This window comes from Odocoileus virginianus, chromosome 27 (assembly GCF_023699985.2).
Source record: "Odocoileus virginianus isolate 20LAN1187 ecotype Illinois chromosome 27, Ovbor_1.2, whole genome shotgun sequence".
Lineage (NCBI taxonomy): Eukaryota > Metazoa > Chordata > Mammalia > Artiodactyla > Cervidae > Odocoileus > Odocoileus virginianus.
Window position 1 is genome coordinate 35658855 of NC_069700.1, and position 13426 is coordinate 35672280.

General features: G+C 56.3%; 1 protein-coding gene and 1 long non-coding RNA gene across 3 annotated transcripts in view; both read right to left on the reverse strand.

The window, feature by feature from the left end:
• ITPR3 (inositol 1,4,5-trisphosphate receptor type 3) overlaps positions 1-6496 on the reverse strand; it is a 67562-nt gene extending 61066 nt beyond the window's left edge. The window contains exon 1 of one of the 2 annotated variants that reach the window (XM_070456596.1): positions 6248-6487. In XM_070456596.1, the coding sequence (XP_070312697.1) occupies positions 6248-6336 (89 nt within the window). In that variant the 5' untranslated portion in view covers positions 6337-6487. Of the gene's footprint in view, positions 1-6247 lie in introns of both variants that reach the window. The other variant, XM_070456597.1, reaches the window with a different exon arrangement.
• A 1763-nt stretch (positions 6497-8259) lies between these two features.
• LOC139031461 (uncharacterized) lies at positions 8260-12882 on the reverse strand. Its single transcript, XR_011483955.1, has 2 exons — positions 12446-12882; positions 8260-11301 (listed from the first exon to the last, which is right to left on the reverse strand). It is a non-coding gene; the product is annotated as an uncharacterized lncRNA (long non-coding RNA).
• Between the last annotated feature and the right edge of the window lie 544 nt (positions 12883-13426).

Sequence of the window (13426 nt, forward strand, 5' to 3'; positions counted from 1 at the left end):
CAGACCAGGCATCGAACCTGTGCCCCCTACACTGCAGTGTGGCGTCTTAATCACTGGACCACTAGGGAAGTCCCTTTTCCTGCTTTTATAAATTATATATATGCCTCCAGTTGGTGGTAAGGGGTCAAAGGGACAGCACTGACCAGAGCTGTAAATACTCGGCAAAGTCCACCCATTGCCAGCAGGAACAGCATCTCTGAGACACAGACTGAATTCTCCCTCTCACGACCTGTCACCCCCGCCACCCTATTTCTAAACTCAGATCCTGTAAAGCTGGCTCTCCTGCAGGCTGGAGGAAGGGGGTGATGGCTGGCTGGCTGGCTGGCTGAGTGATGGGAGAGGGATTTGTAAACCAAATATGCACAGGTGTCTGCCTCAAACACCTGCAGCTGCCCCTGGGCTAAGATTTATGTTCACTGTCTCTTCTGGCTCTGCATACTTGCCAGCCAAACAAATATGAACCTTTACAGGCACTGTGATCATTTCACTCCCCACTCAGGCCCCAGCCAGGAGTCCCCACAGCCCATCTCCCCGAGTGGCAACCCCTCTGCAATGTGTCCCCCTCTCCAAGCCCCAGTCCCACCACACCCCAGGTCCACTGGGGAGGACCATTTCTGCCCTGGTGTGGAAAATCCTGCAGCCTCTTCTCCAGTAGCCGTGGCAGACTCCTGCTGGGTCACCCCCCACCTCCCCAGGGGTCCGCCATGCAGGAGGCTGCAGGTACAAATGCTGGGAACCACCGCCACCCTGGGCGCGACCAGGGTGACAAACGTGGGGGGCTCGGAGCTGAGGCCTGTGATGAACTTACTGGAGATGTGGGCCCTGCTCTAGCCCCCACTTCCAGAGAGGAGCCCCCCAGATCCACAGGGGGTGAAGTGTGGTGAGCAGGCCTGGGGATGGACTGCAAGGAGGAATCTGCTCAGGAGTAATCAAAACACAGATGCCTCCCCCCAAAGGAAGGGCAGAAAGCTGCCATGACCCCACCCTGAAATCCAGCATATCACCCCACCCCGAGCCCAAGCCTCTGCCCCACCCACCCACAGCCTCATGGGGCCAAGCAGGGGAGGGGAGGGGAGGGGACGTGGGTCAGGAATGTAGGGCAGGGCAGAGCAGGAGCAGCTGGCTACAGCAGGATTCTTTTAGGGCCCAGGAGGAGCAGGCAGCTGGGTCCCAGGAGCCCCACGGCAGGACCTTGGAGCTGATTCTGTCCTTGGGCCACGCCCACACTGACTGTCTCCACTGCAGCCCTCCGTGTTGCAGCCACCACGCCAGACCTGGCCCTGCCTGGAGGGCAGAGACTGGTCCTACTCCCCACACCCCTAGTGCAGTCCTCTCAGACTCGTGATGTGAAGTGAGCATCCCTGGGGCACTGGATCCCAGCTTCCTCCTCCTCCTCCACCACCTCCACCACCAGTTAGAGAGAGCCAGCAAGGGAAAAGATGTGCCTGGGCATTCCCTGGTGGTCCAGAGGAAAGGACGCCACACTCTCACTGCTGAGAGCCCAGGTTCAATCTCTGGTCAGGGACCTAAGATCCCACAAGCCACTCAGAACAGAAAAAAAAAAAAAAAAAAAGGTGCGCCTTCCCTTTGATCCTGGACTTCCACTTCAGGGAACCTGTCCCAAGAGGTTAACTGGACAAGTTGGTGTTCTGGTATGGACTAGAATGCTCAGTGCAGATTGTGTAGAACAGCAAGAAATGTACAGACAAGCCAAATGCCCAAGACTAGAGTTGCTTAAATAAGTGAGGTACATCATACCGCGGGGCCCTCTGTGACCACAACACTCGTAGGCCAGCATGCATGGGAAACACACAGCTTAATGTATTCTCCCCAAAAAGCCAGTACACAAAGCCAGATGTGCAGTTTGACCATTTTATACATGTTTATTTGTGGGTGCATAAAGACTAGAAAGTCCATATAGAGGCTGTCAAGATAATCACAGTGGTATTACAGATAACTTTTTATTTTAGTTTTCTCAAGTTTTCTCCATGGAGCATATATTATTTTTTAATCAGGAAAAAAACAGTATGGGAATCCCCTGGCGGTTCAGTGGTTAGAACTTGGCACTTTCACTGCCAGGGCCTGGGGTTCAGTCCCTGGTGGGGAAAGTAAGATCCTGAAAGCCATGGAGCACAGCAAAAACAAAAACTTTTTAATTAAGAAAGGAAAAAAAAATATGTATTTTCCAAAAACCAGTGAGTTGTATGGACTGGTCTAGAGGAGGCTGAGATCTACCTTAGGGCGCAGGACAGGGCTAAGTCCAACATCTCATTCCAGTGAAATCACAATTAAATGAAAGCCAAGGGCAGTTCAGACATCTGCCCATGGAATTCGGTCTGCATGGGGGGGCCAGTGCCCCCTCCTGGAATTACCCTTGTCTCAGAGACTTAAGACTCAACAGGCTCTTAGGGACCATTTCTCCCAGCTCTCCACTGTACAGACTAGAATAGGCTGGACTCTGTCTTGGTTACCACTGATTCCCCAGTGACAAGAACAGTGTCTGGCACATAGTAGATGCCCATTAAATGTTTGCTGAATGACTTAGTGATGTCTGATGAAAACTAAGAGATGGGCTTTCTGGACCAAGGAGCAGACCTCAGACCCCACCCCTACAAGTGTTAATACCGTTGGTCTGACATGGGATGCTGGAACTGGATTTTTCTTTTTTAAAGACACACAGGGATTCTCAGATGCAACAGAGCACCTTAGAGGACAATCGAGGTGATAGAAATAGATAGCAATAGATGTGAGAGGCAGGGCCTTGCCAAAATCACCCCTCCAGTTAGTGACAAAGTAGGTCCTGACCCTGAGACCCGGAGCTTCCTCCACACTGACCTCCGCGTTCCCTCGGTCCTGACCTCCAAGGCCCACCCTCTTGGAAAAGCAGATCACACCCCCTGTGATCACCAAGCCCTGAGTGACACTCGTCCAGAGGCCCTGAGCCCAGATGGTGCTCCAAGGCCCAGCCATGGGCAGTCAGAGGCGATCTGACCCATCATATGAGACCCAAGGGGCCCATCCCACACTCGGGGCCAGTTCCCCCCAGCCACTGCCAGAAGCCATAGTAAATCCTTCACTGGCAGTGGCCCCCCTCCACCTCTGCTGCCTCCCACGGCGGGGGCCGGGGGGGGGGGGGGGGGATGGATGAGGCAGGGTCCCGGCCGTGCACTCCTGCCAAGGACACGCATGGGCCTGCTCTCCCTTCCCGCCGAGGTCTCAGCCTGCTCCGAGATTCACTCCCCAAACCCCTCCCGTCCTTCCAACCCAGAGTTAATGTACAATCGTCACCAGGAGCTCTAATTACCCAGGCAGCTCTAATTGGCCTCCTCCACTTGGCTCGCAGAGCTCGGCTGGAATCTGAAGGCTGCCCCAGACTCCCTCCTCCACCAGTGCCTGCACTTTCCACCTCCCAGCTGAGCAGCCTCACTGGCCCCCAAGGCTGCCCTTGTCCTCACCAAAGTCACTTCCTCCAGCCCTCACTGGGCACCTCTGGGGCACCAAGCATTGGGATCGCCTGGGAACTGAACCAAATCACCTTCCAGGGTTCACAGACATGGGCACAAACAGCCAAGGTGAAGGCAAAGTGGGACCAGAGCTGAGGATGGAGGCAGAAAGATTCTAGCTAGGGTGGAGCAGGGGGAGAATCACAGAGAGCAATGCTTCTCTTTTAGACATCAAATGTCTAAATTTTAGGCTCAAAATGCAGACTCTGATTCAGTAGGGCAGGCTCGGGTGTGAGATTATATATTTTCTGACAAACTTCTCTGTGATGCTGATGCTGCTGGGCTAAGGACCACACTTCGCATGGCCATGCTTTGTGGTGTTCAGAAATCATTCTTCCCTTGAGTTTGGCTCTGAGCATGTGCCCAGCACAGTGCTGGAGTGGATAAATGGGATGATTAATCAGTCAGTCTGGCAGAGCGCCCAGCATTAGAAGGCCCTACGGAGAAACCTCCAACTAATCATAAAGCGTCAAACAATACAATTAACATCACAGAGGAACTTGTACAAAGTAGTTTGAAGCAAAAGAGAAAAGGGGTTAATTCTGCCCTGGTCCGGGGGGGGGTGGGGGTGGGGGGGGGGGGCTGGATCTCACAAAGGAGGTGCTTTGCACCAGGTCTGAGAGGGTGAGTTAGATTTACCCAGGTGGAGACTGGCTGAAGGGTGGGAGCAACACAGAAACAAAGGTAGAGACAGGACAAGGTTCCAGGAATCTCAATCCAGGTGGTGCATTGGGGGTGTGAAGAGGAGGTGAAAAAAAAGAAAGACAATTAATTTGGGGCCAGCACATGCCGGTGCTAGAATGCCGTCTGGGAGGGCAGGCATGCAGGCGTCAGCGGCAAGTTGGGAGCTCTGGGAACCGGCCCCCGGAGCAGGAGGGCTCTGGCAGTCACAGGCCCAGCCTCAGAATCAGATTGGCGAGCAAGAGGCCGCTTCCTGGGGCAGGAAGGGCTGGGGCGAGAGGGAGCTGTGTTAGGAAGCAATAGAGGGAATCCCTGGCAAGCGGATGAGGCCTGTGTGAACGGCAGGAGGAGACGTTTCCCTTGGGTTTCCCTGGTGGTCCAGTGGCTGGGACTCCCCGCTTCCACTGCAGGGGGTGTGGGTTGGGTCCCTGGTCAGGAAACTAAGATCCCACCTGCCAGACAGTGCGGCCCCGCCAAAAATTTCCCTTGATTCTGTTAGATCTCATGGGTGCTGAAAAGGCCCCCAAGAGGGTGCTTAGCCCTAACACTGAGCAACAGAGAAGATGGTCATTTCCCCAAAGCCCCGGACCTGTCCAGACAGCAGAAAGGAGGCTTCCACCATCTGCCCCCATGTGCCCCCCACACCCTCTGCTCCTTCCCTTGGCGTTATCAGAGGTGTTGACTCCGTGCCAGCCGGGCAGTCTGGCCAGAGGGGCAGTCTGAGAGTCGTCGCTCTCTGGGGGAGGTTAGCTCACCGAGCGCTCACCCATTCCCATCCTCTGGGAAACCGACAAAGAGAAGGCAGACTAGTGGGGAGAGATCGACGGGCTGGGGAGTCCGCAGGGAAGGCCTGGAGGTGCTGAGATAGGGCGCGAGGTATGCTGGAATTCCGTTGGCTGACTCAGCCCTCCAGCCCGCGAGATCTCCCACACGACTAAAGCTAAACTCCCCACAAGACACCGAGGGAGTCAGGTGACTCCCACCTCCTGAGTTCAGGGTCAGCTCGCCCTGGGCTGAGGGTGCCAAGGCTGTCCTCCAAAACCCCCAGGGAGAAGGCACCTTGTAGCCAGTTGGCGTCCAGATGAGTCGGGTCAGCAGAAGAGGGTGGGTTCATCCTAAAGAACCGCTGGGTGTGGTAGATGAGACCATTTAACACAAGTCCACAGACTAAAACGGGACACAGGTAACAGGCCCCACCCTGGGGCTGGAGAGGTGTAGGAGCCACTCTCCCCTCCGCCCCAGCGACTCACTCAACTGCCCTTCGGAAGATAAACCCATTTCCTCTCATTCTTTCCCTGCCCTATGCCAGCTCTGGGCCTGGCCCTCTCCAGGGACGTGACCAGATTCCTTGCTCATCCAGACCCTGTGGGGTGGCGGCCAGAATTAATTAATGTTAGCAAAGTGCTCCAGAGATCCTGGGACCAGGGACCCAGGGGCGCCAGATGAGCTGAGCAGGAAATTGCCAGGGAGAGGCGGAAAGAAGGGGCCGCCTGGCGGGACCTGGGACGCCTGGAAGGAGAGGGCAGCGAAGAGACTCCTAGAGACAGGGAACAGGGCAGGAGAGAGCTCGGAGGAGAAGGTGCGACCCTCCGAAGGTGCGGCAGGTCTGTAACTAGTCGGCCCGGGCTCCTGGTCCACCCGCTCACCATCACCACCATCACGATTCCGCCCCGCTCCAGAGTCGGCCACGTCCAGGCCCGGATGCCTGTCCCCGACTAAGGCCACAGCCACCCACCTGCCCCCCGCACACGGCCCACCTGCAGAGGAAGTCTCAGGCCCCCCACCCCCGCCCCCGCCTCTGAGGAAGAAAGGCGAGCGTGCGAGGGTGGAGGCTTCGCGATGGGGGCGCCTCCTGCCAACACAGGCGGGGCGCCCGACTGCTACCTGGGCAAGTATTTCACTTCCTTTCTCTAAAAGAAGGAGGCAAACCGCTCCCCCATTCCTTGAAGCTGGGGGACGACCAGGTCCCCTGACGGCGGGAGGCAGCAGAAGGCATGCAAACGGCACCGGGGCCCATCGCGCCCCCTCCCCGCCCGCGCCCCCCTCGAACTCGGCTCGCTCACCCCAGAGTGCTGATGAAGCCATTGACGGAGCCCTCGGCGTACAGGGAGACGATGTCCCCGATGTGGAGGAAGCTGGACATCTCGCTCATGGCTGCGGCCCTCGGGGGAGCCGGGGCGGTGGGGCACCCAGGGGCGCGCGGCCAGGCGCGGTGCGGAAGGCGAAGACCCGCGAGGCCGAGCGGGGCGCGCCCCCACCTCGGAGCCGGGCTCTCGGGGCGGCCGGGGCGGGCTGGCGGCCCCCGGAGCGGAAGGCGGCGCGGCGCGGCGCGGCCCGGGAGCCGGAGGTGGCGTCCGGGTGAGGAGGTGCCCGCGTCTCGGCACACCCGCCGCCCGCCCGCCCGGCCCGGCCCGCGCGTACCTGCGGCGCAGAGGAGCAGGAAGTCTGGGGCGGCGGCACACACATGCAAATCTCACCCGGGAGGCGGGGAAGCCACACCCCGCCCCCCCGGCCCGCCCGCCGGCACCCACGTGCGCCGGCCCGCCTCCCGCGCCCCTCGCGCGTCCCGGCCCAGCCTCCCGGACGCCGAGGCGGCCGCCGGACCCGCGCGATCCCGACGGCTCCCGGGACATTTCCAGCTCCGGCGAGTCCGCAGCCAGACTTGGGGAGCCGCCATCCCTGGGAGGCCCAGCGGGAGCTCTCCGCCCTCGAGGTTCCCCGAAAAGTCTACTGGGCCCTCGAGTCGCTGAGGGCTGGGCGGGCGGCCACGGAAGGGGGAGCCCGGGCGCCCCAGCGGGCGCTCCCTTGAGCCGCGCCCGGAGGACGTGCCCCGGAGCGCCCTGGCTGCGGCCGCCCTGCGGCCACCTCGCCGTCTCCGCTCCCAGCTGAGAGCCGTCTTGCGCGGAGAGGCGCGCTCATTCCTTCGCAGCGCACATCGGGATTCATTTTTCTTAACGTAAAAAGCCTTTTCATTGCACAATAGAAAGTGCTAGGGCTTGGAGGAAATGAAGCGATGGGGTGGGTTTTGTTTTTCCTCGCCGCATTCCTGTGTACAAAGAGATCCAACTTCCGAATCAGTTCAGCCGCTCCCTCTCCAGGAGTTGGCTCCGAAACTCCTGGCTGCTTCTTTCTTTTCTTTTAAGGGGGGAAGAAGGGGGACAGGAGTGAAAACTACCTTCGCTGGTTAATTGCGCACCCGAGCGCCAACGAGGACCAGACCAGGGCCACCCCCTGGGAGTGACCCACTGCGGTGTCGCCGCTGAGCTTTTGTTCATTAAGTCCTCCCCTCAAACCCACGTCCCCAGGTCTCCTGCTTTCTGTTCTGTCCCGGGGCGCTGGGTGTTTGCTTCCTAGTCCTTTTATTTTAGCTTCTGGGATAGAGTCCCCAGCGCCACCCATTGGATTACGTTTACTCCCTTCCGACACCCCCACACTGACTTCCTGGGAAGGGGAAGGCTTAACCCTGAGAGAAAGGGAGGAGGGGACTGCAGATTGGGGGTAGGGGGGTAAGGCCCCGGAGGGACGAACGTCGAGGAGCCCAGAGACAGCTGCTGACCCAGGGGGAGAGAGTAAGGAGCCCCTGGGCCTGTGGCTTTTTCACAAAGACCCCTAGAATATGGGAGAGGAGGACCCCTCCAGGATTGCTGAGTTCAGTGTTTTCCAGTCTTTTCACCAGTCTATTTCACCACAATAGCAAATCAATTTTACCTCAGACCTGTCGGCACCGTCATCTATCTATAAGCAAAACAATAGTTTCACAAAACAATACTTACCCTTATGACCTGTGATTGCACTCTGATATTTTCTGTTCTATTTGTTTTGTTTCGTTTTGTTTTTTAATACTGATTGTGAACCACTAAATTGCTCTGTTAAATGTACCAAATGAGTTGCAAATTGCACTTGGAAAGACCTCACCCTGGCCGCTCTGCCAAAAAGAGATGAGCAAATCCTGGAGAAGGAGAACCAGACCTCTAGGTCACACAGCCCCGTACATGGCAACTGGAACCAGAAGCCCAGCCCTTGACCCCCAGCTCCTGACCGCCTGCCCAGTAGTCTCTCCAGGGCCTCGCACTACCCTGGAGCCTCAGCCATCTGTCCCCGGAGCCCAGCTGGGAAGGGCCAGCCCCTGAAACAGCTTCACTTGCTCCCAGAAGTCAGGACTCCACTGCATTTCCTGCAGACAGAGAGGAAACATATGCATTTGTTCCACAAGCATTTCTCGAGGGCCCACTATGTGCCGGGCCAGTTGCCAGTCCCCGCCCCCGTCAGTGATGACGAAGAGGAGTGCGCTGGAAACACCCCCTCCAGCGGCTTTACTCTGGACATGTGCCTTCCTTGCCCCAGCCACATCCAAGGGTCCGTGTCCTTCCTCTGCTAAGATTCAGATGGAGGGTTCCATAACTCGGCCAAGGTCTGACAGTCCGGAAGTGGAGGTCAGGCCTATCTTGCCCAAAGCACCTGCCGCTGGTTCCCCCTTCACCCCCAGGTCAGGAGTGCTCTGAGCCTCTGTCCCTCCACCACTGGAAGCACTCAGAGGTGGGGAGAGCAACCGTCATCTGGCTGAGAAGCCCTGGGAGGGATGCCCCGGCAGCCTCCTGCCACACACACACTGCCTCGGGGTGCTCCTCTGGACCACGGCACCCATCCCGTGTTCCCAGAGGAGACACCCCTGGGCTCCAGACCCCCGTCACCTGCCTCTTAGAAATCATCTCCACTGGAAGCGCTTTTATGCATCTGGGTTTTGAGGTAGGGTTTGTTTAAAGAAAGGTTCAGTTGGTTAAAAAATAATAAAATGAAGAAACTGATGATACAGCTGCAGTGAGTTCACGCACCCCTTTTGTTTCCTCATCACCCACATGATCAAATCTACAGGACTTAGCTCAGCACACCGGACCCTGTCTGTCCCCACCCACCCCTTGGCAGGCACAAAGGTTACTGCTCCAGAATGCTGCTGTGAAGTGCATAGGCTGATTCTCATGGGCCTGGGATCGAGGCCCAGCTCTGCCGCTTTTCCAGAGGCCGTTCTCCCAGCCTCCATTTCCATCAGTTAAATGGGGAGCATACCATACCGACACGTGGGGGCAGTGGGATAAAGCGGTCAGCATGGCACCCCCTGGTTAAGAAGGACTGAGCGCATTCAAGCTCGTTTCCCCAGGACCACATCCACTCCCACTCAACCACTCCCCGCTTTCTATTCCCATGGTCAGAAGGAACTCTCCTTCCCAGATGCCCAGAGCAGCAATCTTTTAAATCTTATTGTGAAATACTTTCAGAAATAAGATTATATTTAAAATAATAGATCAAAAAGAGAGTTAGTGGCCTGTACCTATCCTCCAACTTTGTCAAATCTTCATATTTTGCAAAATTTAGTTCCAACATACATTTTTTTAAACCATTCAGTTAAAAAATGAAAAAACAAAATTCAGTTGAGGTTCCTTCCATGGGTGCATGCATGCTGAGTTGCTTCAGCTGTGTCCAGCTCTATACGACCCTGTGGACTGTAGCCCATCAGACTCCTCCCCATCTACACCGGGCCCTGCCCCAGCTCTCCCGTCCCCCTCCAGACAGGACCCTGATTTGGGAATACTGTTTCCTGCAGTTTTTACACGTGGTACAGATGTATCCATAAACAATGTACGCTATCTCTCCTATCTCTCTGCGGGGCTTTACATGTTGAATAAATAGTGTCACCCCGCGTGCATCCTCTGGCACATGGAGCAGGGTGACAGCCCACTTCCTGCCCACATCACAATTTGTTTATCTGTTGGTCGGTGACCATGAAAGTCCTGTCTAGGTTTTGGCTACCACAACCGTGTTGCAGTGTACATTCTTGTCTGCTTATGCAAACGCTTGCGTGTCTCTAGGGCAGTGAGTCCTGAAATCAGCTGAAAGGGTAAAGATCAGCACTTTTTAAAACTCAGAATTGATTAGGAAATAACCAGCATGACATGTCTTCGGGGTCGCCATTAGGGTGAAAGTCCTGTGTCGTAAGGGGCATGTGTGTTCTGGATCTCAGTGTGGGCCTATTGAGGATACCTGCTCAAAAGTGATTTAAAAACTCTACTCCGGAGTGAGAACTTAGAAGGTGAACTTGCTGGATCTCAGGGAAGGTGCAGTTCAACCTCCTGGGAGTTGATGAATTGTACTCCAAAGTGGCCTTTATAAGTCACCTTCTCATGGGTCACTAGAAGTATGTCCGCTGAGATATGCCTCCCCCACCAACACTTGATGTTGTCAGGCTTCTTAGGCTGGAATTTCTTTGTTTCTCTACTCTCAGAGAACAGATTGGGGCCATCTTGAATGGTAATGCTCTCTCTCCTTTTTGGCCTTCCCCATTAGACCATGAGTTCCTAGATAGAGGAGGCTGTGTCTGCATTAATTTGTGTCCCCACTGGGCCTGGTATGTAGCAAGTGTTCACAAAATCTATCCAGAATTGAACTCTCAAAGAGGAGGAGGATGGGGAGAGTATAAAAATTATTCCAGGAGGGCTTCTCCGGTGGCTCAGTGGTAAAGAATCCACCTGCTGTTGCAGGAGACACCGATTCGATCCCTGGTCCAGGAAGATCCTGCGTGCCGTGGAGCAACGAAGCCCGTGTGCCACAAGTATTGAGCCTGTGCTCTAGAGCCCGGGAACTACAACTTCTGAGCCCACACACCACAGCGACTGAAGCCCGCACACCCTAGAGCCTGTGCGACAGAAGCCACCACAGTGAGAAGCCCGAGCACCGCAAGAAGAGGAGGCCCTGCTCTCCGCAGCCAGAGAAAGCCCGCTCCCAGCAAAGAGGACCCAGTGCAGCCAGAATAAATAAAAACTGAAATAAATAAGTAAATAATCCTGACAAATAATAGGAGACTGTGGGAGCCCTGGCTCAGGGTATCAGACCCCTGGGTCCCCAGGCAGGAGACGGGAGCTTCCAGGGATGCTCTAAGTGGTTGGAAAGGAGAATTGACGGGCTGACCCCTCCTGAGGGGATTCAGTGGGATGCCCTGAAGCAGGGGCAAAGATCAAGCCCAGGAAGGAGGCTGCCTCCATCCTCATGGCAACTGGTTTACCTGGCTCAGGCCCTAACCTCCAAGGCCGGGTTCCTCCAGCACCACCTCCCGAGGGGGCCTCTTCTAGAAGGAAAACAGAGAGGGTGGGACAGTCCGGTCAGAAAGCCCAAACTCGGGATTCCCAAGGAGCCAGTGACTGGAGGTGCCTCCAGGACGGGAAACTGAGGTGCTGGGCCTGGATTGAGGGGGGCGGATTTCTTCTCAGCATATCTCTTTTTTTAACCTTTTGAATTTTGGACCATGTAGATGTTTAACCTATAACCCAAACTAAAGATGCTCAAATTCTTACCCTCCACGTGGCAAGCTCCAAGAACCCTCAGAAAGACCTCAAGGAACCCACTTCCATCCTCCATCCAATCCAGACCTGAGGAGTTGAGGGAAGCCAGGAGGTGGTGCTCAGACCACCCACCCCCCCAGACTCAGAAGGAACTCGGGGCGTGTGCTGAGGGAAGGGGCCACCAGGTCTGACTCTTAGGCCCTGTCACCAGCATGCCCCCCGCCTCCCTGCCACCACACCTGCCTTTCCAGGCTTCTCCCCAGCTCTGCCATGCGATTCTGCAGAGGGTCCAGACCTCTGTGAGTCTCGGGTTCCTTCTTGTAGCCAGAGTTCACACCACCCTCCCAGACTTCACCCCCGGTGCTGATTGCTCTTGGAGCTTTTCCTGGTCCTCCCTGACGGGGCCTGCGAGGGGCAGAATGGCCACCCCCACGCTGGCGGTGCCATCTCAGGGTTTGGGGCCGTTAGAGGTCGTCTGCAGGGCTTCCTCGGGCCCTCGCCCCTGACGCAGCAGCCGGGCCCCGAGGGGAGGCGGAGTTGGGCCAGAAGGGCTGACTCAGTGCAGCAGCCTCCCTGCCCGGTCGGCCGGGCACCCCACCCACCGCCTGCCGGGGTTCCCAGAGAATTCCTTCCTCATGCCATAAGCTGCCCTGGGCGGGCACCCCAGCCCTCAACAACCACGCAGCCACAGCCAGGGCTGCCCGCCCGGCCAGACTTCACACACACACGCACACACGCACACACACACGTACACTCACATGCTCAACCTCCCAGGGAGCCTGGAAGGAGACAGAACTTGTTCTGTTGGTCATCCCCCACCCCCACCTCCCAGCCTTCAATGTCATATCTATTCATTTCAGACATTCGCTGACCACTGACCACATGCAAGGGGCTGGAGAGGAAACGGACAGAGGAATGCAGCCAGCTAACCCGAACGCACGAGGTCCCCGCCTGGGGAAGAAGGAGATCAAAGAGCCTGTGGCTGCCGGTCTCCCGGTCCCAGAAGAGAGTGATCCCCTCCTTCCACTCAACGGCCTCTTGAGAGCAAAGCTGCTGGTTCTCAAGTCCTGAATCCAAGGGACCTGATCTTTCCTCCTCCTCTGCCCTGAGGGGGTCGCCAGCAGATAAGGCGACGCCTCCCTGGGCAAACTGTGAAAAGCAGAAGTCCTGGCACAGGACCACGGAGTCCTGGCTCCAAGCAGCGCTCTGCAGAGAAGCTGGCCCGCCTCTCTGGACCTCAGTGTCCCTGAGGAGTAAGAATAGAGAGCTGTGTTCGTGAGATCCTGGCAGGAAACTGGCACCACGTCCCCAGTGGGTGGTTAAAGAGAGGTTAATGAATGGATGGACTTGCAGAGGTATGGGCAGGTTCAGGGCCCAGCCAGAGGTGGTGCAGCTCCCAGGAGCTAGTGACCGGGGAGAGCTGTTATCAGTCCAGGCCTGGAAAGGAGCCAACGGACCAGTCATTGACCCTCTCCCCCTTCCAGTGCTCTGGTCTCTTTCCAGTGCCTCCCACTGACTCAGAGGACAAGGGAACCTGGGTAACTCAGGCCACAGAGGCCAGCCACCCAGCACACAGAGCAAGCACGGAACAGTGGACAACAGATCAGGAGCGGGGCGATGAATGGAGAGTATCTGCTGATAACATAAGTAACTACTTTGCAAAACCTTTAGCTCAAGCAGCAAATATCTCTATAATTGTCCTTGCTGGCACAGTCCTCAGGGTTCTCAATAAAGAAAAATAACAGTAAACCTAAAGAAATGACAACCTAATAGTGGAATTTTGTTTTCTAGGATGAGCGAAGAATGGACTTTTTTTTTTTTTTAATGTATTTATTTTTAATTGGTCGTTTCTGCTATATATCAGGGCTTCCCAGGAGGAACTAGTGGTAAAGAACATTGCCAATGCAGGAG